Here is a 26145-nt window from a genome sequence, read left to right on the forward strand (position 1 = left end):
CTGTGTGTGGGTTTGTACAGGTGGCTTGTCAAGGTTTCCTGGTTAGGGAAGCTTGTGTCGGTGTTCTGATGGGTGGAGCTGTATTTCTTCTCTTTGTTCAGTTGCGCTCCTTTCGAAGAGTTGGGTTGCTTTTCTGGGTGCCTGATGTCCTCTGCCGGCATTCAGAAGTTGTTTTGTTGAATTTACTCGACGTTTAAATGCTCTTTTGATGAATTTGTGGGCGAGAAAGTGTTCTCCCCGTCCTACTCCTCCGCCATCTTGGCCAGCACTGCCTTAATATTTTTTTTTAGTTGATGTGTGTGGGTGATGAGTTGTCTCATTTCCATTTGCCCTCAAAGTCTCTATTTTGCTTTCACTTTCGAAGAGAGTTTTTGTTAGATGTAGAATTCCAGGTTGGTGGTTATTTGTTTTTCAGCATTTTACAGATGCCAGTCCATTATCTTCTGACTTCCTTGTTCTTGGAAAGTCAGCTCTCAGTGTTGTTGTGCCATTAAAAGCCACACCCTTTTTCCTCTGAGTGCTTGAACATTTGCTTCTTGCCTTAGGCACCCGCAGAGCTGCTGAAACCAATTTGTGGTTTTCATTTTTGACTCAATGGTCTGATTCTTGAACCAACTCTTACCACTGTCCCTGTCAGTCAGTTCAGTCGCTCCGTGTCTGACCCGTTGCAACCCCATGGGCTGCAGCATGCCAGGCTTCCCTGTCCATCACCAACTCCTGGAGCTTGCTCAAGCTCATGTCCATCGAGTCAGTGATGCCATCCAACCAGCTCATCCTCTGTCGTCCCCTTCTCCTCCTGCCTTCAGTCTTCCCCATCATCAGGTTCTTTTCCAATGAGTCAGCTCTTTGCATCAGGTGGCCAAAGTATTGGGGCTTCAGCATCAGTCTTTCCAATGAATATTCAGGACTGATTTGCATTAGGATTGACTGACTGATTGGATCTCCTAGTAGTCCATGGGGCTCTCAAGAGTCTTCTCCAACTCCCCAGTTCAGAAGCATTGATTCTTTGGCATTCAGCCTTCTTCATGGGCCAACTCTCACATCCATACATGACTACTGGAAAAACCATAGCTTTGACTAAATGAACCTTTGTTGGCAGAGTAATGTCTCTGCTTTTTAATATGCTGTCTAGATTTGTCATAGGTTTCCTTCCGAGGAGCAAGCATCTTTTAATTTCACCATCTGCAGTAATTTTGGAGCCCAAGAAAATAAAGTGTGCCACTGTTTCCACTGTTTCCCCATTTATTTGCCATGAAGTGATGGGGCTGGATGCTATGATCTTCATTTTTTGAATGTTGAGTTTTATGCCAGCTTTTTCACTCTCCCCTTTCACTTTCACTAAGAGGCTCTTTAGTTTCAACCCCTGGAGGCATTTCTTATTCCCCTTTCTGTCTTTTCTCCACCATGAGGGTCCCCATTTATAGTTTTTAACAACATAGTTTAACAACAGATTCCTTCAATACATTCTATCCCTTTTCCCTCTTATATATATATTGTAACCGATCCGTCCTTCAGTTCACTGATCGTCTCTTCAGCTACGTCCAATCTGATGTTAAGCCCAGAGACTGAGTTCTTAAATTCAGTCACTGTTATTGTAAAGTTCTAGATTGGTTTTGATTCTCAGAAATTTTTCCTTTTGTCAAGTATATTTTTGAACAGGTGACATTTGCATCTGATACCTCTAGCATACCTCTGATACGCTGATATATATCTCATACCTCTGGATCTGGTTCAGTTCTTTTTCTCTTGGTCCTGTTTGTTGTTACACCCTCTTTTGCTTCTTTGGTTGCATGTTGGACATTATGTTTGGAAAACCCTAGACGTTCTGAGTGATGCTGCCTTCTCCAGAGTTTCCTCTGACGCAGACCTCCAGTGGGGACAGAGCTGTCTGTTCACTCAGGGCCTGAGGGACTTGAAGCTTGGGGGTCCTTTTAAGCTCAGTCTCAGTAGCCTTCACCCACCTTCCCCCCAGACCCCAGGGAGGAGCTTTCCAGCGTCTCCAGTGTCTGGAAGCCTGGGGTGCCTCCCAGGGTCCCGCGTTCTCGGCAGGTCCTGAAGCCCACCGTCTCTCCTGAGCACCACGAGGTGACTGATAGTCAGCGCTCAGCCGGTTTGGGCAGAGTGTTGGGTACGTTTTCTGACATCCAGACTGACTCGTCAGGCCTGCGCTTGACTTTTTGTCTCCACAGCCCAAGGAACCCTCCAGAGCTGTGTTAGCCAGCCCCCTCTGCTTGACTTTTTCCCTTCCTTTTCTTCACAGAGTCAGCTTTGCTCAGATGCCCCGAGGGAACGAGCGGCCCTCTCAGTCTCCAGCTCCCTCACTGAGCTTCGCTTTTGTTTGAAATCTTGGATTGTGGCTGCCTAAGGACCTCTTTTAAACCTTATTTAGCTTTTCTAACTCTTGGTAGACTGACCTACAAGATGCTTGCGTCTGTCACTGGAAGTGGAGACACCCTGGGGGGGGGGGGTCTTCTGTCATCTGAAGCCACATGTAACAGTCACAGTAATTGTCTTGATCAAGTTTATTTGATACCAGGGAAAACAAGAACCAGGGGTCCTTGCTTGGTACCCATGGTTGTGTTTCTGGTCAGAGTCCCCAGCTTGCCTGGGCTGTTTCAGTGCCACGTGAACTTGGGAAGGAGGTGGAGCAGGCGGCCCACGTGGCCTGGAGACAGAGGAGCCGGTCTCCCCTCTGCCCTTGCCCCTGGCGGCCCAGGGCAGGCCTTGTAATGCCGGGCTGCTGGTGGTGGAGGCCAAGGCTGAGGAGGGAGGGGTTACGTGACCTGTATTCTGTGACATGGTCACATGTGGGTTTTCTTTTTCAGTTTGAAAAAATGACTGCTTTTAGTCTTCCCTCCAGTTTCACTTTAAGGTGGAAAATGAAGATTTTATTCGTAAAGTTGAGCACAGTGACCTTACAGTCTTTTTGAAAGCAACAGTTGATGTTTTAAGAACACATCTCAGAGAACTCCAGTAGATAAAGCTAAAAAAAGAGAACGTGTTCAGAGTGAACTGTGGGCGGGACCCCAAACTGTACCCTGTCTCTCCCAGAGTGTGTAATTGGTGAGATGGGTGGATATAGGACCCCAAGCACCCTGGGGACCGAGGTCCTCAAATGACAGCAGAGGTCCGGGCTGAGCCAGGAGCAAGTGGCCTGTGGAGAACCGCGAGGGTGGGAGTGGAGCCAGGAGAGGGGCGGGAGACTCAGGCGGGGTCTGGGAGGCGCTGGCTGTCGTGGCTCGAGGCAGGGACACCCCTGAACCTCCACCATGCAGTCCCCACGGGGCAGAGTCGTCTGGCAGCCGAGGGTCGAAGTAAAGAGGGCGAGTTCACAGCAGGTTGAAGGAACCCCTGTACTCACTGTGGGTTCATTTTAAGTGCCTGGAGTGAAGTTGGTCAAGCCCTTGCTGAGCTCGAGTGAGGGAGTCCGACAGGGAGGACCGAGCTCAGGGTGAGAGTGAGGGGCAGCTAGCGTGGTGAGTCTTCCTCAGCTGAGTGGGTTCTGGGGACGCCCTTGAGTTCAGGGCTGCCCTTTCAGTAGCCTCACTGGAGGCTTGTTTGGGGGGTAGAGGGGGCAGAAGCCCACTTAGAAGACGTGCTCATTCCCAGGGGTGGTGGTTTCTGAAGGAGTTTATACTGGTTGGTTCGACTGTGACCCAGTACCTTGCAGGGTCGTGTTTGACAGGGGGCCTGAGCTGTGGGCACAGCCTGCCTTCTCCTGCACTCCGCACTCAATTGTTGTCTTTTTGGCAGCCCCTCCCCCCTCTCTGCACCCTTGACAGTGGACCTGAGCCCAGCCCCCTGTTGCCACGGAGCCCCTTGTGACCGAGTGGGTTCCAGTTCTGGGCTCCTGGGAGATGTGCTGGAGGCGGAGCCTTCATGCCATTTGGTGGTCATAGTGTGAGAGCAGTGGTCATAGTGTGAGAACGGTGTGTGTGAGAGTGGTGTGTGAGAGCAGTGTGTGTGAGAGTGGTGGTCGTAGTGTGAGATTGGTGGTGATAGCTCGGTAGCCGAGGTATCCTACCGTGAAACAGCGGTTGCCCCCGAGTGGGGGCTGCCCCTATCCGCGAGGATGGGTCGCAGAAGGGCCCGCCTTTGGGCGTTATTCCAGCGCTGCAACCCCAAGGCAAAGGCGAAGACTAGGAAGGACTTGGCCTCGGCCCACGTCCTGGAAGCAGAGCGGCCTGAGGTGAGAGCAGCCGGGGGCTGGGCCCGTCAGATTGGCCCTCACCCGGCGAAGCATTGGGGTTGTGTTTCATTTTGTTAGCATGGTTGTGGGCCCTGCCGGCCAGGGCATTCTGGTCTTAGTGGGCAGGATCGACCCCAGCAGGTTTACCTTGTAAGAGGTTGTGCAGTTGCTGCATGGAGGATGGGCGGGGGCCCCACAAGAAGGGAAACACTGGCTGGAGAAGTCACTGGGGCACATGGACTGAGCTATAGAGTCAGTCCTTGAAGCAGAAAGGGTAAGGCCCTTAATGTCTCCCTTCTTGCAAAGAAAGGATATACGGGCTGGAGGAATCTCTGGGGCATGAGGATCGAGCTAGAGAGTCAGTCCTTGAAGCAGAACGGCTAAGCCCGTTAATGTCTCCCATGTTACAAAGCACAGACCAGTGTGTCCAGTATTTTAATGACAGGTACCTACTGCTTACGTGTATGACATACACCCTCATAGCTACACATGTCTACTGCATGCCTCTTACAAGTGCTGGGCACTGTTCTGGGTGCTGAACACTCAGTATGTAGTAGTGGATACGTAGCCCAGGATTTTTTTAATTTCTGCAAAGAAAAATAGAAGAACGAAAGACTCCGTGTGGTTCAGTTTGAGCAAGTTCACCACGTGGACGGCCCCGCATGCACGCAAATTGTGGTAAAGTACATATAACATAAATTTAACATTTTAACCAGTTGATTGAATGACTGGGTGGCTTCTGTGGAGTCAGGCTAACAGATGGCTTTGAGGTGCCATCCGCCTTTTTCCCAGAGGAACACTCCAAAGCCTCGTGGCCTTGTAGACCTTCCTTTTTTTCTTCACTTTCCCCAGTGGCTCCAGGTCTGTGTGTCGTTTAAGAATCTCTTTATCCACTTTGTTGTTAGGTTTACGTTTTGGAAAGTTTCTCAAATGTCCCTGGGTCTTGAGAAGGCAGGCTTGGATTCCAGGTTCTCTCCTGCCGCGTGCCTGCCAGGTCGAGGTGGAGGCTGAAGGCCGGTCTGAGTTGTGGTGGTCTGTGTGGTCTTGGGGTCAGTGGACCCCTCTTCTCTGGAGGGGCATGGAGATCCTTTGTGTGGAGCCTGGAGAGACTTGACAGGGTCAGTCTTCACAGTCTCGCTCTCTTTTTAATTTATGTTTGCATTTAGTTTCTCATTTAACTGTTTTCTAGGAATTTCCAACTCCCGAAGGATACACCTACAGGGAGCAGCTTTGTAAAAGCAAAGAGGAAATCGCTCAGCTGAAAGCTGAAAGAAACAACACCAGGGTCAGTAGGGGGATTCTCACGTGTTGACATTTGCCCCGCGGGGGTCACCGCTGGCCTCCGTGTGCTGTCTTTAAACTTTGTCTGATTTTCAAGTCATTTTCCACATCTTCCCACTGAACAGACCAGGGTGGATCAGTTCTGGGTTCTCATACCTTGCTTCAAATTTCTGATGAGAGCTAATGTAATTTTAGTACATATGAGGGGGGAGTTCTCTTAACTTACATTTTTGTCCACGCTACACTTTGTGTGGGATCTTAGTTCCCCGACCAGGGGTTAAAACCCATGATCCTTGAAGAAGTGTGGAGTCTTAACTACTGGACCCCTGGGGAAGTCCACTCTAACTTTCGACTGAACTGGCAGGATTCCGACGTGCCTTAGCATGTTTCCGGCTATAGCGTGAGGCTGAGAGGAGTTATCGGCCCGGAATTCGAGCATGAGGTTGAAGGTGTTCCTTTGGCCCTGCCCTGCAGCTGCTGCTGGAGCACCTGGAGTGCCTGGTTTCGCGATATATTCCACCCGTCGGGATGACAGCAGGCAAGCGGCAGGCGCAGTCCCCAGCCGGCATGAGGAGTGAGGTGGAGGTGCTCAGGGCGCTGAAATTGCTCTTTGAACACCACAAGGCCCTGGACGAGAAGGTACCAGCCATCCGGCCGTCCTGGATTTGTACACTTGCTGCCTTGTTAGGCGGATGATGCACATATTTATGTAACTAGTTGACTTTTGAGCGTCTTGAATTCTTGTATATACATTTTTTTCTGTAAGAATTCAGAGTTTTATATGGTTAAAAAGCGTTGCCTGCATACATGCTCAGTCGTGTCCGAATCTTTGCAACCCTGTGGACTGTAGCCCACCATGCTCCTCTCTTCATGGGGCTTCCCAGTCATGAATACTGGAGTGGGTGGCCATCTTCTACTCCAGGGAATCTTCCTGACCCAGGGATCGAACCTGCCCTCTTGCATTGGCAGGCGGATTCTTTACCACTGAGCCACCTGGGAAGCCCCCAGTTAAAAAGTATTAGTTGGCATGAATGTCTCAAGATTTATTATATTCTGTATATCAATTTGCAGTTAAAAACTGGGTAATAATTAATTTAGGAGAACATTTTGTTCTCTCAAACTTAGAATTTAAAGCTGTTAACAAGCAGATTCTCTTGACGTTAAGATCAATGAGAGACATTCAAGGTATTCTGTGACAGTATCCATGTATTAGGGTGAGTATACACTAAGAAGTGTACTAACGTATATACACACATCAACACACAGTGACTCGGCCCCTTTTATTTGAGTTGAGAGCGTGATTACGAGTAGCACTCGAAAGGTGTAGTTTGTTAGAAGAAGAATTAGGTGCCACACATAAAGAGGTAAGTTTGATCAGTCTTTGTGTAATTTCCGTGAAGGGTTTGTCATTTGAATCCTTTCATTTTAAAAAAGAATGAAGGCTGTAGTGGTGGGCATCAGATGTTATTTATCTTTCTGATTGAGGACCCGCCCACCAGGGTTATTTTAATGACTAGTAAACTAGACTTGTGGCTCAGAGTTGCAGGATCTCTTAAGTACCCCTTTGTCCAGTAGAAGACAAATTCTGACTCTAATCACCTGGTGGTATTCGGGATGGATAGCATCACCATGTATTTTCTTTTTATGTTGTGTTTTCAGTTTAGAGTTGAGTTTTCCAGGTGGAGTTTTGCTGTCTTTACTTATTTCTTTACTCTGATTCAATTTTTTTGGTTTTAGCAGATGATTCTTTCAGAGGAGAATAACCAGGAAAAGATACTAACGGACAGGGTGCTTGATGTACATCATGAGCAAGAAAACATGCCAAGCGCCAATGGAAAGGCAAGTCCTTGGTCTCGCTCTCTGTCTGGTTCTCGTCTTACCATCCAGTCTGTGCGGGGCTGTTGGGACCTCTCACCGATGCACCATGTAGGTCTGAGTGGCCACGAGGGTCCTGTGAGCTCCCAGAGCGCAGAAGGCAGTTTTGACCTCACAGATTGCCCGGAAGTACTGTGTTCCCTCCCTCCCAAAACCAGGCTGTGTAAGGCTTCCTTTCCCCCTTAGAGACCCTCCGACGGCTCTCTAAGCCACAAGGAAGACGTGGTTAAGAAGATGGAGCTCCAGGAAATCATAGAGAGGCAGTTGCGGGAGCAGAGCCAGATGGAGGAGCGCCTGGCAGCCCTCTCTGCCCACGTGAAACATCTGGAGGAGGACCTGGACACGGCCAGGAAGGACCTCCTCAAGTCCAAGGACATGAACAGAAAACTTGAGCGGGACGTCCGCGAAGTGAGTGACTGCAGCTGTGTCTGTTGTCCTGAGGTGGAATGTGGGTTTCTTGTTCTCCCGGGGATCTCAGCCTTGGGATGGCTGCGTGAGTAAGAGCAGAGCACTGGAGAGACCACAACTGGCTGCCTCCCTGCCTCCGCATCGAGGTCTCTGGGGTAGAAGAGGCCTGGTCCAGGCGGTCCGTTGGCAGTGGACCAACATGAGGGCAGCCCTGACGCTGTGCCGCACCCTGGGTGTGGACTCCTCATTTCCACAAGTTCTAGGGGGCCCACTGTGTTCCTTTTTTAAAAATTCATTCATCCATTCATTCATTTATTGGCGTATAGTTGCTTTACACTGCTGTGTCAATTTCTGCTGTACAGCAAAGTGAATCAGTCATCTATCTATCTATCTATCTATTTACGTATCTGTCTCTCTTTTAGATTTCCTGCCCATTTGCTTCACCACAGAGCACTGAGCAGACTTCCCTGTGCTGTACACTAGGTCCTCACTCGTTGACTTTATGTGTAGTATCAGTGCTGTATATATGTCAACCCGAGTCTCCCAGTTCATCCCCGCCCCCCGCCCCCCGCTACTGCCTGTCGAATGTGTTCCTGATGATGCTGAAATTTGCTTCTGATTCACTCAGGCGAGTCTGGTGACACCTGTGGAGCCTGTTCTCTCGGAGAGATGGGAGCATGCTGTGTGGGCTCTGCTGAGGCAGCTTGCCTGGCCATCTTCTCGAGTTTTCTGAGGTTCGCTCCTTGAAGGGATGTGTGACAGTGATACCGGCGGTCAGACAAGTCGAGTGGTGTTTGCTCACCCTCAGATCCTCAGGCCCGAGCTGTGTAACCATGTGGAATCGTGATGTCTCTGGCGGTCATGTCTGCGGGTGTCCTGATTTATGAGAAACTCCCTAGCGGTCACTGTGAAAACAGAGAGTGCTGGGGACTCAGGCCTCTTCCTGTGAGCCTCGCCTCTCCTCTGTGCACAGACAGACAGCACCCACCCGGCCCACCCCTCCCCCGTGAGACCGTCTCAGAGAGAACCCCTCCAACATGTGGTACAGCAGGTGTACTTGTTTAGTAGCTTGGTGTGAGTAATTCTGTGTGAGAACTCAAAACAGAAATATTTGCACAGGTTTGCATAAGCTATTCACACTACTCTTTGGCAACAGGAGATTAGGTGGCAGAGTTTAATACGTATAGAATTCTAGAAAACGCGTTTTCAAGACCTTTCACTTTTAAAGTTAGGACTTTGCCCACATTGGTTACTTAGTGACCAGGGAGGGACCTGAAGTGGATTTTGAAGTGGCGGACAGGAGTTGCACCAGCAGCAAGTTCTGGTCCTGGTTTGAGCGTTTCATCCATGTGGTGTAACTCTGCTTTTGAAGAACTAGGCTTGAGAAGGCTGCTCCCAGTTGTGTACAATTTGACTTCTGTTTCCACTCGTTAATATTCTACTTTAATTCTGAGGAAATTGCATGAGACTTTTCCAACTTTCACTCGAGGAAACGAGCCTCAGAGCTCCCCGTTGGATCTGTTGAAGGTCCCTCCTTGTTCTGGGTCAAGCCCGCCTGTATGGTGTAGCAGACAGAGGTCCTGACTTCATGCCAGATACCTTCCCTCCTGGAATTCTTGCAATAACAGGGTAGTTTAGTATACTTTTCGTTTGCTGTTTGGGTTTATTATGTAGAAAAGAAGCTTGGTAAACCAAGTGGCTGGACAGAACGTTAAGACAGATGGGTGCCAATCGTGACCTTTGGGATAGGCGCATTTTTGCTCACGTCCGAGAAAACTGCCGTGTCTAGGACTTTTATTCTGAGGACGTTAACTTTATGTTTGATTTGAAACTTAGGACGACATCAGTAATAAACTTGAAAATGAAATTGCAAATAAGGATTCTAGGCATCGACAGGTAATGGCTTTTATGAACTGTGTCTGACTTTTATAGTAGTGAATTACTGAGGAAGGAAGGTAAAGATCTTTTCATGTGACTCCCACATTGGAAATCAAGTCCCAGTGTAAAGTTCTTATGACCCTAAAATACTGTGTTCAAAAGTGTGGATGTACATCATGGTAAATCAGCTGTACTGGAAGGAAATACATTTTTAAAAAATTGCGGGTGACTGCAACTTACAGGTTTGAATTATTTGGGACTTGGTTTAACCATTTTGTGGAATTCCATTCCTGACTCTTTTGTTTTACTTGAAGGTGAATCTGTTGGCTTGTTAGAGTTTTTACCGAAAGAGTAGAGAGCAGCAGGGAACTTCACGGCAGCTGGCTGCCTGTTGGGAACTGGGGTCACTGTGACAAAAGGCAGGGTTAGAGCTCCGGTCTGATTAGGGTTTGTACTTCCTGTGGTGTGGTGAGCCTTACTCGCTCCTGTTCCCGAGTGGTCTCAGATAATCAGGACTTAACCAGGAAAACCAAATCTGGCTTCTCCAAAACAAAGTGAGTCAGTCTGGTGTGTGCCAAAGTGTATCATTGTCCCCACCACAAAAATAAAATACTAGAAAGCCATTGAAAAGTATGATGGGGAATGCTAATTAAAAGCATCACGATATACAAAATAATGGCTGTAAAAGGCAGATCAGAAAATACTATGTACCATATGCTATTGTTTTCTGCGGGTTTTAAAGCATAGCATATTGTTTGTGTACGTACATAGAGGAATACGCACACAGAAAAAGTAAGAAAGCTGCTTAGAAACAAATGCTAACCTCTCAGGAACCTGAGCTTATAGATAGTTTAATTTTTTTCTTTTTTAAAAAAGAATCTGTCTAAATGTTCTACATTGAAAGTTTTTCAGAGTAAGAAGATCTGTTAAAAGAATAATCGTGCATTTACAAATACTAGTTGACTGGCATTTCACCAGGCATGCTCTTATCAGGTCTGTATTTCAGAGGAGATGAAAGCCATATTTTGGCTTACACGCCCGTAGCCATCTGCGGTCGGTAGGGTTCCCTCTAAATGATGATTCTGGTGATGTTTTAAGAAGGGTCTGTAGTGAACCCTTCTTCCCTTAACTTGTCAATAAGAATGAATAAGATTCTACAGATCTTCTTTAATATAGAAGAACTTTTTTTTTTTTTTTTTAAGATGTCCTTGGGGAATGTTTAGGAAAAGCAAATACTCTGGCAGGAGGCGTTCTGCTCACTGAGACCAAGCCCAGGAACACTGAGAGAAAATTTACCCTGAGGGAGCTTCCGAAACAGAATGAATCCACTAGACACGTGCATTTAGGTTTTGTCTCAGCTTACTTAAAGCGACAGTGGCTACACCTCTCGGCCTGTGTTGATCCTCTGCTCTCCCTTTGTAGACAGAGGATAAGAACCGCCAGTTGCAGGAGCGCCTGGAGCTGGTAGAGAAGCTGCAGCAGAGACTGCGGAGGGCAGAGACGCTGCCCGAGGTGGAGGCGGAGCAGGCGCAGAGGGTGGCCTCGCTCTCCAAGGTGCTGCTCTGGGTCCCTGGGGGGCGGGCACAGGGAGGGCCTGTTCCCCTGCTCTCCCACCGCGCCCCTGCCCGTGCTGCTCAGTCCACACAGGAGCGCAGACGTGGGGGTCGTGCTGCCCGTCTGAGATGGGAGCGCTCCCTGAGTGTCAGGCACGCCCCACTTCTGCGTCATCCCTACGTTAATTTCCCTCCAGTTTTGTCCCGAGTTCTGTGTGTCCCTAGGACGCTTCAGCTCCGAGTCACTGCTGCTCAGAGTTCAGTCAGCCACTCAAAGCCTAGCAGGATAGAGACCTAGAAAAATCCCATTCTCGTTTAAGAGATGGCCAAAATAGCTCTGTAATGAACACAGTTTTAAGTTGTTATCCATACACTTGTTAAAGAAGTCCCAGCAGGGCACGTGCAGACCCGAGGCCCCACTCCCCACTCGCCGTCCCCAGGAGCCCGCGGGTGAGAGGCCATGTCCTTGGGATGTGGCGCTGCTGGGGGCACCGACCCCATTGCCAGCCAGCCAGCCACCCTGTCCTTCTGACGGGAAAGGTGTTGCCCTGCGCTGCCAGTGGGCACTGGCTGAACATAGAGAGTCGGGCCGGGTCTGTGCTGACGCGGCTGTCGGAAGCCTTGCCAGGAGCTCAGTGAGCGCCCGAGGGGCCATCACGTCGCGGGAGGCCGCCGGTGTCCGGTGCTCACAGACCCTCCCAGAGCAGGGTCACTAACAGCCGCCAGGGGGCACCCTTCTGCCTGTGATCTTCCTCTCCAGGCTTGGTTTCTCCTCTCCCCTGGCATCTCTGCTGTCCATCCCCAGTCGGCCTTGTAGTCCGACCTTTTGTCTTCCGGAAGCTCTACCACTCAGGAGGCTAAACGGTTCGAACTTCCTTCCCAGCTTAGGAAGGTAGAACGTGTGCCTCGGGTTTGCCGCTGTCTGCTGCCCACGCGGGCTCGCCACAGGCAGTCCGAGGAGGGAGCGCAGCGGCCGTGGGTGTGGGGCCTGGGGCACGGGGAGCACGTCTCCTCTCACGAGCTGGTCACCAGCATCCTCCGTGAGCCATGTGTCACACACGAAGCCGCGCAGGCTGTGTGAGCAGGCATGCGGGCGTGCCCCCGGCGAACCCAGGGCCCGTGGTTCGCACAGAGCATGGCCCGCTTGCCGCCCCTGCGATCACAGCCCGCGTGCTGTCAGGACAGGGTTGTTGTGAGCGGAGCTGACGCTGTTCTTGGCCGACAGGCAGGAGAGAGAGACACAGCAGCATCGAGGATAGGCTGCGCCAGATGGAGGCCCAACTGGAGGCAAAGAACAAGGAGCTGCAGCGGGTGCCTGTGCTGACAGGGAGGCGGCGTCTGGGCAGGAGACGTGGCTTGGGCGGGGGCCAGCACTGCCTTTCTCCACCACTCCCGTCTCTGGCATCGAGTGTGTGCCTGTGTGGCCCCATCTGCTGATCCGGGCACCCACCTCCTTGGGAGCAGGGCCAGAGGTGGTCGCCCATAGGCAGTGGGTAGGAGCCAGGGCTTCCCCACATTCAAAGAGGCTGCTTGTTGCTCTGACCAGCCAGTCCGGGGAGCTGCTTGGGATACAGGTGGACCTCCCAACTGCCCCTCAGACAAACCTAGGGGTGCCAGCCCGGGGCCCATGAAACTGAAGGCATGGCACCCAGGTGTGGAGCCTGCTTGCCTCGGACATGGCGCTGGAGTCCCACATGCCAAACCGCTGGTCCAGACACGGTGTGTGTGTAGGATGGCTGCCTCTAGACAGGAGAACCGCAGTTGCCCTGCAACAGAAGGCGCATCAGGAAAGGGTGATGGTGGAGGCTCACATCACCGAGTCCTGAGAGAGGTTTCCTGGAAAGGTTGGCCACACGGCAATACAGACCATCCAGGAAATGGAGTGGGGATCCCGGGTCCAGCCTCACGTGTCAGTACTGTCCCCACCATACCTGTGTTCTTGGGCCTGGACTGCAGAGCCTCACAGGCGGACTTCCAGGGGGCAGTGGTTCTGACTCCCATCGTGAGACCCGCGGTGAGGCGCCCTCCCCGCTTAGGCAGAGAGCTCAATATCTCCCGATCAGGTGTGCACTTCTTACTTTCATAACTGCTGCTCAGAGGCTGTTGAGATCGGGATGCTGTTTATGACTAGACTAAGCCAATTCAAAGTCAACTTTTGTTTTGCTTTAAAAATCTTTGAATGCCGATGCCTTATTGTGGAAGCTGTGACAGGTTTTGTTTCCTTGGGCTCAAAAATCACTGCAGACGGTGACTGCAGCCATGAGATTAAAAAATGCTTGCTCCTTGGAAAGCTATGACAAACATAGACAGCATATTGAAAAGTAAGAGACATCACTTTGCCGACAAACCATATACTCAAACCATATATGACAAACCATATACTCAAAACTATGGTTTTTCCGGTAGTAACGTATGGGTGTGAGAGTTGGACCATAAAGAAGGCTGAGCACTGAAGAATTGATGCTTTCGAATTGTGTTGCTGGAGAAGACTCTGCTTTAACAGAAAATAAACTTTTTAAATGTATTACGATGGAGAATTGCAAACATGCACAAAAGTGGATGGAGTAGTATAATAAATACCCATGACCCGTCCCGTCAATTAGTCTCAGCAATTTCTCATACAGAGCCAATCTCAAATAGATCATTCTTTTGTCTTCTCTCCATTTTTTTTAATACAGTAGGTCCTAAAACAGCTTTTTAAACCTTGAAATTGATGCTCATCTTATAAAACACAGACTTGGCAACTTTGTTATTGCATTTAAAAATTGCTTGAGGTAATTATTTCCAGTTTTTTAATATGAATTTTCATATTGGAAAAGACCCTGATGCTGGGAAAGATTGAAGTCAGGAAGAGAGTGGATGACAGAGGATGAGATGGTTGGACGGCATCACCAACTCAGTGGACATGAGTTTGAGCAGATGCTTAGCAGAAGTCGAGTTCCATTTTCCTTATGGCTAATCCACTGCTATAACACGTATAGCACTTCTGGTTTTGAACACTGAATGTGTTTGCATTATAGATGGATTTAGAGTGTGTGGCTGTTGTGTGTGGTTCAGAATTCTGAGTAGTCCTTTCAGGGATCACCCAAAAGCTCAGACAAAGCGTGAGCCATTCACGTGGACTGTGCTGTGCGTCAGAAAGATAATACGAGCCACCTACACAATCTAAAATTTCCTAAAAACCAACGGGCTACTCGACGTCCTTCTTTCACCACGAGTCTTGAAATCCTCTGTGTGATTTCCACATCGGGCTTTGCACCAGCCTGTCTCACGTGCTCAGGGGCTGCACGAGGCGAGTGACTGCCGTGGCCGACAGCACAGAGCTTCCAGGTTGAGTTGAGTGACTCACAAACTTGGCCCGTTTGACTTGTTTTACCCCATGAGCAAGTGAAGTGGGCTGTAGAGGAATGAATGTGAGGAATGCAGGTGAGCTCCATGGAGACAGTTTAAAGCAGTGAGAGGAGGGAGGGCAATAGAGTGAGTCATGTCCCCCTGACCCGAAACCCCCGCCTGAAGTCTAGCTTCTCTCTACAGACTTCATCGTTGTTAATGGCTTGCCATGTTTCCTCCAGAGAAACCTTTTCTACACCTGAGATGGAACTTCCTCTTCATTATGGTTTATAAGGGTTAATATTGTTCTGAGTGTTTCTATTTGCTAGGGACTCTTAGAGAACATTTTCTCAGAATTACAATGTTGGGAGTTGATACCTACTGATGTAACCTGTTCTGCACATTTTGGTGCAAGTCACTTTACATCCAAAAAGCAAGCGGTGCAGGCTGTGTCATTTGCTGTTTCGTAGGACCAGCTGATTCTAAACCTGGAAACCCTGAGAGCCGAAGTGGACCAGACGAGACTGCGAGGGGCTCCCTTCCACCACAGGTAGGCTGCTCCCCCGGGCAGCTCCCCTCAGCGCTGTCGAGTGTGACAAGGGCCTGTCTGGTGTGTGGACAGTATGACTGGGTGTTGCTCATGGTCGCACCTCAAGGAGCCTGTAGCTTCGTGGCCAGCGAGAGGGAAGAGACAAGCATCGTTCCTTAGGGTCAAACTTGGTACCACGGAGTGGTCGTCACAGGATTGACAACACTCAAAACCACAGGCAGAGGTTTGGAAGTAGGGGGCCGACCAGTTGATATTTGGGCGTATTCATTTGAGGGGCCTGACAGACTGTGACACTGATGTTTCTGAAGAGTCGCAGAAGGTTAATGACCTGTAGTCTTTTGACTGCGGTGGGAGGAATCACCTGGCTTGTGAATGAGGAGAGCAGATTACTGAGCATCCTGATTTTTTCTTCCTCGTTGTTATAGGGGCGGTAATTCTTATTAAGTATTTAAATGTTTCTTTGGCTTCTTCACGGAAAATGGTCACAAGTGAGAGATAAACTTTAGCAAAGGTTATTAAGTGCTTACTGGTGACATTCATTCATCTGTAGGAAATGGACTACTGCTTGAATCCTGACTTAGGAGACAGTTTGGAGCCCATACGCATATTTCTGTGTTTGTGTGCTTAGGGGATCCTCGCAGTCCAGAGCCCCCACCCAGCCTTCTTCTAGAGAAAAGGAGATGTCATTTGAGACAAAGGCAGAGCCAGAAACTGGTCCTGTGTCTGAAACCATGGTGGGTGGAGTTCAAGGAGAGCACGTGCCCTGCAGAACAGGAGGGGACGTGGCCGGACTTGGTGGCAGAGCTCCTCCAGGGTGAGGGGCTGGGGCTGTCAGAGGTGGGGAACCCCTGCTCCCGGGGTGGACGAGGTGAGTGTGAGGAGGACTGCGTAGACAGTGGAGGAAGAGGAGGTGGACACGGCCTCCTCCTCTTGGGGGTTTTTGGGTAACGAGGAGGGACCTGGTGCCAGGAACCGAGGCCTGACACAATTGGGGGCTTCAGATGGAGAAGCCTGGGGCCTGGTCACCAGTCCCGTGTGTGTCAGTGAGAGTGAGAGACGAGAAGAGGAAGCAGCCGCGGGGCAGGAGGAGCCGCTGTGCTCTGAAGACAGTGGGCCACAGCGGCTGGTGCGAGGGAGGGGTGTCTCCAGGAGGCAGCTCTGGAGGGGTCACAGCAGTGACTTAGCAGCACAGGTGGGGCCTCAGAGTGGGGCTTGTGGGCAGTGTGGGCTGGGTGGGGGGCACTGTGCTGCCTCAGGAGGGAGGGAGTGGGGACTGAAAACTGGCTCACAGGCAGGGCAGGCACGGCGTATTTGGTGGGACCTCCCAGAGGAATTGGTCACCTTGTCTCTGAGACCTTCTCCCGGAGGAAAGAGCTTCGGGTGAGGAGGGGGAGAGAGATGGAGGCTGCACCCCGCGAGGGGACTGGGAGGTGATGGTTGGGGGTCGACCCAACCCGGAGGCCTCTGTGGCCCTCAGAGGACCCTCGAGGGTCCCCAGTCCACAGCGGGACTGTGTCGTACCCCCCACTCAGTTCCCAAGTGTGCTCTAGCCCCAGGCCCTTGGGTGGAAGTGGAGCAGAGAAGGGAACAGTTCTGTCAGGAGGGAGGGGAGATGGGAGGGAAGACAGGTGTGGCTCCGGGAGATTCCAGACTTCCATCTCCTGTGCAGCACAGTGTTCGCAAAACCGTCGAGCAGAGCAGCGTGTGACCCCGAGCAGGCTGAGCTGGTGGTTGGCCCTGGCCACTCTGCAGACGTATGGGGTGTCCTGTCCTCGGAGGAAGGCCCTGTCTCCTGGGTTTAGGGAATCCTGCACATGAAGGCACCACCCTCGTCCCAGAGACAAGACTGAGCAGAGCCCGGGCGGTCCTGCAGTGCAGGCGGCTCACAGTCAAGGCGGGGCTGCCCTGCCTCCCAGCAGGCCCCTGCTGAGTGAGCTCCTGGCACCTGCAGGCCCAGGCCTTAGTGCTCAGGGCCTGAGCATCTGTGCTGGGCCTTGTTCAGCCCAGACTCTGGTGACACGCTCACCTCTGCTTTAATGGGAGACACCAATGGTGCTCAGCTCCGAGCTGTGGGTCCGAGGCTTTTCTGCTGCGGGTTGTCTGAGGCGCCTTTAAAAACACTGAGAGCGGTGCAGACAGTGTTCCAGGCAGACCGGTGATTGTGATCCACAGACTTCCCGTGGGAGAGGGAGGTCAGAGCAGGCGTGGGCCAAAGGGGAGGTGGGGTGCCAAGGGGAAAGCAGAGCAGGTGCACGCCCTGCCCTGGGACCTGAGAGCGGGCTCCAGGGGGACCCTGGACGCCCCAACCCCAGACAGCCGATCCTGTCCTAGTCAGCTCCACACCCTCGCGTCAGCACTGCCTTCCCCACATACGGGAGTTTTCCAGCTGCTGGGGATGAGCCCTGAGTGTCTGCGGAGCAGCGGGCGGCCTGTTGCTATTGGAGCCAGGAGGGCAGTGCCCTCCCGGGGGCCCTTTTGCTGTGAAATTGCCGATCTTCCAAATGGACAGGCTCTGGCTCGTCTGACAGAGTGAGCTCTCTTTTCTTCTAACAGCACTCTTCTTCCCCGTGTGTTTCAGCCGACCCCACTTGGGCAGCGCCCCGGACCTCAGGTTCCCTGTGGCGGACCGGCCGGCAGACTCCTTGGGCAACGGGGCGGTGCTGCGGTGCCCCCAGAAAGGCCGGCTGGCAGCGCTGCACGATGAGCCATCTGAGGCAAGGACCCCGCCGCCCCCTTCCCGTCCCTGGTGGGCACCTTGTGAGGCACCTGCCCCCTCACACCGTGGTCCTGAGGTGGGTTTGGAACAAAGCGCTGATAGATTGCTTTACGTCTCCCCATTTTCCTTTTTCTGGCTAAGAGTTTACTTTGAAGGCATGCTTTTTTTCCTTAACCAATTTTGATTATTTGTGGCCTACTGTGAGGCCCAGCATGGTACTAATTAGCACAGTTTTGAAATCGTCCTACGAGTAAATGGATACACATATCCATCAGCTTATAGTGAGAAGAATTCTCATTGGGAGTTTAAGTGCCTTTATCTTTTCGCCTCATTCATGCCGTGTATTTGTTCATACATGTCTGTGTTTTGAGCTTCCACATTCAGTGAGCAGTTAGTTTGGGCCAGACATGGTCAGAAGTAGGACTCCAGCAGTGAATTAAAAACCGTGTGTGTCCTTTATCCACTGCTACGTAACGAATCATTGCAAAGCTTAGTGACTTCCCAGGGAGCAGCTCACAGTCCCCAGTGCCTGTGCATTGTAGCAGGCGGGCCTGGTTCAGGGCCTCCTGAGGGCAAGGGAAGGCCCCCCAGGGCTGGATGGCAGGCTTTCAGACTCACCTGGCTGCTGGGGACAGGCCGAGGTCCCTGCCGTGTGGCTTTCCCATGGCCTGGCTTTCCTCGGAATACCCTCTGAGAGCGAGAGCGTGGGGTTTAGCCCGGGGCCTTTCACGCCCTGGTCTCGAGGCCGCACACCTTCACTTCTGTTTGCGAGAGTGAGCTGCAAAGTCCTGCCTCGCTCAGGGGCTGAGCAGGAGTTGCCCCTTCTGCCTCTTGAAGGGAGGAGGATGGAAGAATTTGTGGACCCCTTTTTAAACCCGCGCAGCCTGTTGAACAGTAATGAGCAGGGAAAGGAGACCAGAGTGCCTGAGTTGTCCAAGGAGGAGGGGATGATCGTGTGTAAACAGGGTGGCCAGTGAGGTGACACCAGGAGGGTGACCTTGAACCAGAGACCCAGAGGCAGGAAGAGAAGTAGCCACTCGGAGATAGAAAAAGGGTCATGTCAACCAGCGGGGACAAGGGAGAGAGCAGGCCACATCAGGGAGGAGCCTGGGCTCAGGCCTGAGCAGCTCGAGGCCAGAGCCTGTTTCCTGAGGTGAGGAGGGCTGCCGGGGCGGGGAGCTAAGAGCCGGGCCTCAGCCCTGTTGAGGTGGACGAGCCCATTGGGTGTCCCGGGGACGTGTCAGGAGAACAGCTGAGTGTTGCGGCCTGCATCCGGGAGAGAACTCATTCAGCTCAGGGTGGACTTGGGGTCGTGGGCATACAGATGGCATTTAAAGGCACGAGCACGGTAAAGTCACCAGGTGGGTGCCGGTGGAGAGAGATGGGGTGCAAGGGTAGAGGTATGGGGCATCCTGCATTCCAAGGTTGAGAAGGGGCACAAGGGACTGAGGAATAACCGCAGGGAGGGCAGGGCCTGGAGCCCAGGGAGAGACATGCTGGGGGAGGGGGGTGGCGTGGGGGAGGGCAAGGAAGGGAAGGGGCTTGGTAACACGGGTTCCTCGAGCCCCCGGGGAATTGCCCTGCAGGGCGGGGCTCACCGCCTGCTGGCAGAGAAGTGGAGACCTGGCGGGGAGGGGGACCGTAGAGGCCACTCCCAAGGAGCTTTCAGAGACCTGCAGTGGGCGCTGCAGGGAGCCCTGGAGGAGGAATCTGCTGGTTCCCCTTGTGCGATTGGAAGGCGAGAGAAGGGAGAGGACATGCCGACCGGGCTGATGGGGGTGAACCCATAGGCAGCTGGTTCGCTGGAGCAGAGCAGGAATGATGGCAGGTGGTCCTGGAGCCAGCGAATGGGGTAGCCCAGCCCTGGGGCGGGGTCGTGATGAAGACAGGAGGCCAGGGCCCTGGCCACAGGGGTAGGGAGCCAGCAAGCCAGCACCTCGAGGCTGCCCCTCAGTTCCTTTGAGGTCATGTCTGGGAAAGAAGGCAGGACCTGGGTGACAGTGTGGCAGGGGGGATGTTTTCAGAGAGAAGGGTGTGAGGTGTGAGAGCGGGAGGGCGGCACGGGGCCCCGCAGGCACTATCCCATGTGTCTCTGATGACAGAGCCACCCTTGCGGTGCGAGGAGCCATCCCCCAGAACAGCCCAAGGGCCTGTGTCCCGAGAGGAGAGCCGCGGAGGGGCTGGCCCTCCCGTCTCCTGGCTGCCCCTGCTCGCTCCTGTCTGTGGGTGTTCAGACCAGCCTGGGAAACGGAGGTCTGGGAGCCTGGGAGGACGGCACACTCTGGTGAACTGGTACCAGTGATGACCGCTGATAGGGACCCAGCGGCTGCCGAGCTGAAAGGTTCTTTTTTCTTATTTTCCTCCAGCCTGGCTGATGGAGGCATGGATGTATTTTTGTAATTTTCAGTTTCTGTCTCTGACTCCATCAGCCCACCCTTGTGAATAACCTCATAGGATTGCCTGCCGTCCACGCTGAGACCTGAGTGTCACCAGGCCATCTAGGAACTGGATTCTTCCCCTGCCTGTTTCTTGAGTCCTGTTCGCTTAAGAGATGGCAGTGTCTCATGAGCATGGCCCATTTATCCAGAGTCAGGGCTTCCATGTAAAATTGGGTTCAGTTCCTGATAGACTTGAGCTGCCCTGAATGTCGCTGATGAGACGTGGTCCTCTCGTGCCCAGGTGCAGACCCCAAAGGAGCAGGACTGCGAGCACACGCAGCAAGCCAGCATGCTGGCCGACGTGGCCCAGGCCTTTGAGAGTGACGAGGGCGTGTCTGACGACGAGGGCGACAGGGTCACCCTCTTCAGCTCGGCCACTCAGCTGTCGCCCAGCAGGCAGGCCGATGCCAAGACTCTGACCGTGATGATGCAGGAGCAGCTGGACGTCATCAATGAAGAGATCCGGTGGGTGATCCTTAACTCAGCACCAGAAACTCGGTTTCTCTGAGGAGCTGTCTTCTCCTAGGGACGTCTGAGTGTTCCATAGTAAGAAACCTGACCTCAGGTCTGCGTCAAGAATTTTCAGTTTTGAGATGGCCCTTGATTACAGAGCTCGGTCAGCCGGGGCGTTCTGTCCATGGTGTGGTTTCCGCACTCTGTGGGGGCGGCAGGAGGCGTTGTGGGGTGTCCCCCCTCAGCTCTGAGCACCAAGGTGGGTGAGGTGCCGAGGCGGTGTCCCCTGCGGCCCGTGGACCCTCCTGTGTCCCTCAGAGCCCCCCATGTTCTGGTGAAAAGCCACCTGGTGAAAGCTGGGGTTTTGGGGTTGGCAAATTCCCACTCAGATCTGCATTTTCCTTTTTAACTTAATGCAGTGTGAAGATTGGCTTGTTGTAAGACAGTGGTCCAAGGACATGTGTTTGAGTTTTTCTCATCTCATCAGTATATTTAAGATGTTTTCTTTAGACACCGTCTTGGCAGTTATAACAATTTTCAAAACAGGATAGAATCCAAAGGCCTCCCTCGTGGTGAGCAGGGGGCCTTGGGTCTGGGTGCAGCCAGGTGGCTGGGGGCCCCGAGGCCTGCCTGGTGCCACACCCTCACAGCTATGCCCGTGTCCCGAGTCCACCTTCAGAGTGGCCGCAGGCCGGTGACCCTGCACAGGACCAGGCAGAGCTGCTGCTCAGACTGTTCTCGCCACGTCAGCCCAGGCCGAGGTGCCCGTTCCTGTCGGCCGAGCGGGATGCTCCGGGGGAAAGGCAGGGGGTGTACGGGACAACCAGCAAACGCAAGTGGTGTCACCTGCCCATTTGACGCCAAGACAGACAGCTTTGTGGGCCGTGTTTGAGCACAGATGAGCTCAGAAAGATGGTCTTTCCATGTCCCTGCAGGAAGTATGGAACGGTTATAGATTAATATTTTTATTTTTACAGCAAGTTGTCAGGTAAAAGTGATTTTTCCTTATTCGACAAGTTGACTTGATGTAAATGGTCAATTCTATCCATCAACTTGTTATCAACAGTGAAAAACTTTCCAGATGTATGAGTAGAAGTGAAGCTGGAGAGTTTACTTCCTGTAAGAATCTTGTATTTTAATTTGAAAATCATTTTATTTGCATAATCGTGTATTTAAACTGCTATATAAAAACATCCACCACACATTAGGGGAGAAGAGCAGAAACTGAATTCTAGGTTAATGCAGCACATTGACATGAATCCAGAAACTCAGACAAAACTGGTGGAGAACTTCATCAAGTGATGCGTTTGTATATATACAACCTTAAAAAAAAAAAAAAAAAAGATCAACTCAGCACTTCATCTGGTCTGGAGACTTGTGTTTAGAAACTGCAGCTTGTTTGTGAATTGGTGTTTTGATTATACAGAGTTCCTGATTCCCAGTGGAAAAGACTTGAGGCACTGACGTGCATCTCTGCCCTGAGAGCAGGGGAGGTAAGGGTTGTCAACTTGAGGTATCTCTTCACAGGAAAGAGAGTTGCCACCAGGGCCCCTTCAGAATGTTAGAGTAAATAAGTGAAATCAAGCGTGAATGATCAGGGCCAGTTTGTAAGACTCAACGCTAAGTTATTCTAAGTTTGAGAATATTCAAAAGAGGAAACGTAGAACCTTTTGGCTGAGATGTTCATTGAGCAACTGTTTCTGGAATTTGCTAATCATGACACAGAATGCCAGCCCAAATTTATTGTCCAGACAGGTTCCTCTGCTGACAAAGGCAGGTGATGCATTTTATTCTATTTTAGGTTGATCGAAGAAGAGAAGGAGAACACGGAGCAGTGGGCCGAGGAGACTGAGAGCAGGGAGGGCAGGGGGAGCTTAGGCAGCCTCCGTCGTTTTAAATCAGTGAGCTCCCTCAACCTGCTTCCCACCTCCTCGCATGCTGGCTCCTGCCCGCCCCTGCCCAAGCCCAGAAGGAGGCGGCACAGCCTGGCGCAGGAGGGAGACCAGCTGGGCATCATGACTCTGGTATGTGTCTGCCTCCTCCCTGCCGCATCCCTCCCCCAGCACGCTGTTTTCTGTTTGTTTTTTGTTTTTTCTCTTTATACCCAGAAGAAAATTAGGTACATTTGCTACGCTCAGAGGTCTAAAAGTTTTTAAACTGCCTAGTCTTTAATCATTCCACAATGGCACAGCGACAAATTAGTCTTGATATTTGGACCACTACTTAGCACGTCATCATGAACTCAGCCAGAGCCTGCCTCTGTAACGTTGCACCTGGCCTGTGCTGGGCACAGCAGCTGCAGGGAAGTTTCTGTTCTCAGGGAGCAGACAGCTTCGTGAAAGTAACCATAGGCAGCTCTCATGGCATGGGAAAGCCGTACAGCAGATTTTCCATTGGGGATGCCTGGCTGCAGGGTGCAGGGCATGCGGTGGGAACAAAACCAAGAATCTACACTGGTCTGCTTGCTGATGGACCTGGCCACGTGCTCAGTCCAGCTCTGCGTGTGAAACCAGGTTAAAAGCCCAGGGCCCCAGGGCCCCAGGGAAGACGTCGGGCTGCCTCACTTTTCCGAGTCTAAAACTGGGATGACGACCTAGGGCTTTTGGTGACAGAGTGTGCGGCTCTAAAGCACATGTTCCAGCTTTCTTGCGTGTTTAGCTTAGGTGTTGTGAGTGTATTGCTGTTTACCCCATGAAATCACGTGTGCAACATTCTGCTTTGTAACTGGACTTGTATTGTCTCTTTTTTCTGTTACCACCCATTTCATGTTAGCTGCATTGTTAGTCAGCTTATAATTAAATTAACCGTGAATCATTTTAGCGGCCTGTGAAGTGGTAACTAGTCCATTTTGTGGTCTTTTGACACTGTTTTTATAATTGGCATCATTGGCTAATTAGTTGATATTTAAAATTCTTTGATGATTTCTCTGCGGATTCATGCTTGATTTCTTTCCAAATATTTGGAAAAGAACAGTTCTGTATGTTTTCCCTGCTGTTGGAGTTCTCTGACAGTGTGTCTGCTTTCATCATTGCTTTTGATTCCCTCTCTCATCCTGTTGTCTGCTTAGTCGTCATGAATCCAGATCCCCACCAGCCCCCGAGGCTGTCGTTTACCTATCCATCTCCCCTCCCCTGTCCCCCCACTTCCTCTGGTCATAGCCGTTCTGTGGTCCACAGCATGTGTCCCCTTAGTTGGGTTTGTGCTTTGTCTTCATGTCTCATTAAATGGTGTTTTTCCCCCATAGCAGTAAGTCGAATTGGTGTATCACTGTGCAGTTACAGGAGAAGGCAATGGCAACCCACTCCAGTACTCTTGCCTGGAAAATCCCATGGACGGAGGAACCTGGTAGGCTGCAGTCCATGGGGTCGCACAGAGTCGGACATGACTGAAGCGACTTAGCAGCAGCAGCACGCAGTTATAAGCATAATATATGTAGATGGATCCTAAACTACATATCATGTGTAATTCATAAATGAGATTGTGCTTACATAAAGAAATGATCCTCTTAAGTGTAGAATTAATGGACTTTTAGATATGCAGATGACATCACCCTTAAGGCAGAAAGTGAGAGGAACTAGAAAGCCTCTTGATGAAAGTGAAAGAGGAGAGTGAAAAAGTTGGCTTAAAGCTCACCATTCAGAAAACTAAGATCATGGTATCTGGTCCCATCACTTCATAGGAAATAGATGGGGAAACAGTGTCAGACTTTATTTTTGGGGGGCTCCAAAATCACTGCAGATGGTGACTGCAGCCATGAAATTAAAAGGCGCTTACTCCTTGGAAGCAAAGTTATGACCAACATAGATAGCGTATTCAAAAGCAGAGACATTACTTTGCCACCAAAGGTCCATCTAGTCAAGGCTATGGTTTTTCCAGTTGTCATGTGTAGATATGAAAGTTGGACTGTAAAGAAAGCTGAGCATCAAAGAATTGATGCTTTTGAGCTGTGCTGTTGGAGAAGACTCTTGAGAGTGAGTCCCTTGGACTGCAAGGAGATGCAACCAGTCCATTCTAAAGGAGATCAGTCCTGGGTGTTCATTGGAAGGACTGATGCTAAAGCTGAAACTCCAGCACTTTGGCCACCTCAAGTGAAGAGTTGACGCACTGGAAAAGACTCTTATGCTGGGAGGAATTGGGGGAAGGAGGAGAAGGGGACGACAGAGGATGAATGGCTGGATGGCATCACCAACTCAATGGACATGAGTTTGGGTGAACTCCAAGAGTTGGTGATGGACAGGGGGTCCTGGCATGCTGCGATTCATGGGGTCACAAAGAGTAGGACACGACTGAGCAACTGAACTGAACTGAACTGAACTGACACAATATCCTTTCTGTCTTGGTGCTTGTATTTAAGACTGTAAATCTCATCAGCTTTTGCACAGTTAATGTCTCTATTAGACTCGTTAAGAAAGTATCTTCTATGGTTAATAAAATGTAAAGACTGCACCTGCTATTATGCTAGCTTTCATTCTTACATATTTTCACAGCAAACTTGCTTTAATGAATTTATTGTGAGAAGTTTTAAATCAAATTCTATGTCAGGATTTTACATTAATGTCCAGGAGGTGGTTAGATTTGTTCAATGTTAAAATAGATACTATGGTAACTTCCTCATCAGTTAAATTAATAATTTAAAGTATAACATGTTTTTGATTAAGAGAAACTAACTTATAGAGAAATTTGGCTGAGAATAGACACCTGTTAAGGCCCTTTGTTGTACAGAATGCTATGCTTTAATAAATCATGATGTTGTAATAGAATGGTATCTTCCTGAGTAATAATTTATACTGTTTCTCTAGTAAATCTTGAATAGCTTATTTAACTTCTGTGGTCAAAAAAAATGTTCTGTTTCCAGTCACATGTTCTCTAAATCTTTATGTCACTTACATGTTTGCCATCATTTTTGCTTTACTGTATTTGCCTCTACGGATTCTTGAAATTTTAGCTTCAAAGTCGCAATAAATCTGGTTTCTCTTCATTTCTTTGCATGCATCTATCAGCCTAGTGATTTAAGGAAGCAGTGTCGAAAGGTAAACTATTTAGTAATGTAGCACGCCTTTGTTTCTCTGTGAAGTATTAAAGAGTCCTTATCATTTAACGTGAATGAACACTGTGTGGTTATGTCCTGGTGAATAATTGACGTTTTAATGGAAGTGATGAAACTCACCCACCACTTAAAATGTGCTGATGGTTCTGTTGGAAATAGGTCATTCGTTGGGACAATTGTAACAGTTTGCCTTTCTCCCACTTGTTTGCCTTCTGATCATCTCATGCTTGTTTATAATAGACATAGTATTATTTCTTATTTTAAAAAATTTCTATACTTATGTTTTTGGCCATGCTGCACAGCTTATGGGATCTTAGTTCTCCAAGCAGGGATCAGACCAGTGTGCCGGCAGTGAAAGTGCCAAGTCTTAACCTTTGGACCACCATGGAATTTCTGCTTAGTGTTTTCATGTAAGAAATGACTGAGG

At 50.5% G+C, this 26145-nt stretch overlaps 1 protein-coding gene across 2 annotated transcripts; it reads left to right on the forward strand.

Annotated features, from left to right (window-relative positions):
• The first annotated feature begins 5949 nt into the window (after positions 1–5949).
• Positions 5950–24272, forward strand: LOC113881931 (liprin-alpha-1-like). 2 transcript variants are annotated; one of them, XM_027525059.1, is made up of 7 exons: positions 5950–6109; positions 7211–7753; positions 11054–11185; positions 14985–15064; positions 17643–17856; positions 20460–20683; positions 22473–24272. In XM_027525059.1, exons 2-7 carry the CDS (start codon positions 7580–7582, stop codon positions 22825–22827), a joined length of 1179 nt encoding a protein of 392 aa, XP_027380860.1. In that variant the 5' UTR covers positions 5950–6109; positions 7211–7579; the 3' UTR covers positions 22828–24272. The 2 variants fall into 2 exon arrangements, with proteins under 2 accessions (XP_027380860.1, XP_027380861.1); XM_027525060.1 differs by lacking the exon at positions 11054–11185.
• Positions 24273–26145: the final 1873 nt, after the last annotated feature.

The sequence above is a fragment of the Bos indicus x Bos taurus genome, chromosome 23 (assembly GCF_003369695.1).
Source record: "Bos indicus x Bos taurus breed Angus x Brahman F1 hybrid chromosome 23, Bos_hybrid_MaternalHap_v2.0, whole genome shotgun sequence".
Lineage (NCBI taxonomy): Eukaryota > Metazoa > Chordata > Mammalia > Artiodactyla > Bovidae > Bos > Bos indicus x Bos taurus.

What these genes read in the sequence shown, in the direction of transcription:
- LOC113881931 (XM_027525059.1), top strand. Translation starts at nt 7,580, where the DNA reads ATGGAGCTCCAGGAAATCATAGAGAGGCAGTTGCGGGAGCAGAGCCAG. An exon ending in GGGGCTCCCTTCCACCACAG is followed by an intron (nt 15,065 to 17,642) that starts GTAGGCTGCTCC and finishes CGTGTGTTTCAG; the next exon opens with CCGACCCCACTTGGGCAGCG. An exon ending in CCTCACACCGTGGTCCTGAG is followed by an intron (nt 17,857 to 20,459) that starts GTGGGTTTGGAA and finishes TCTCGTGCCCAG; the next exon opens with GTGCAGACCCCAAAGGAGCA.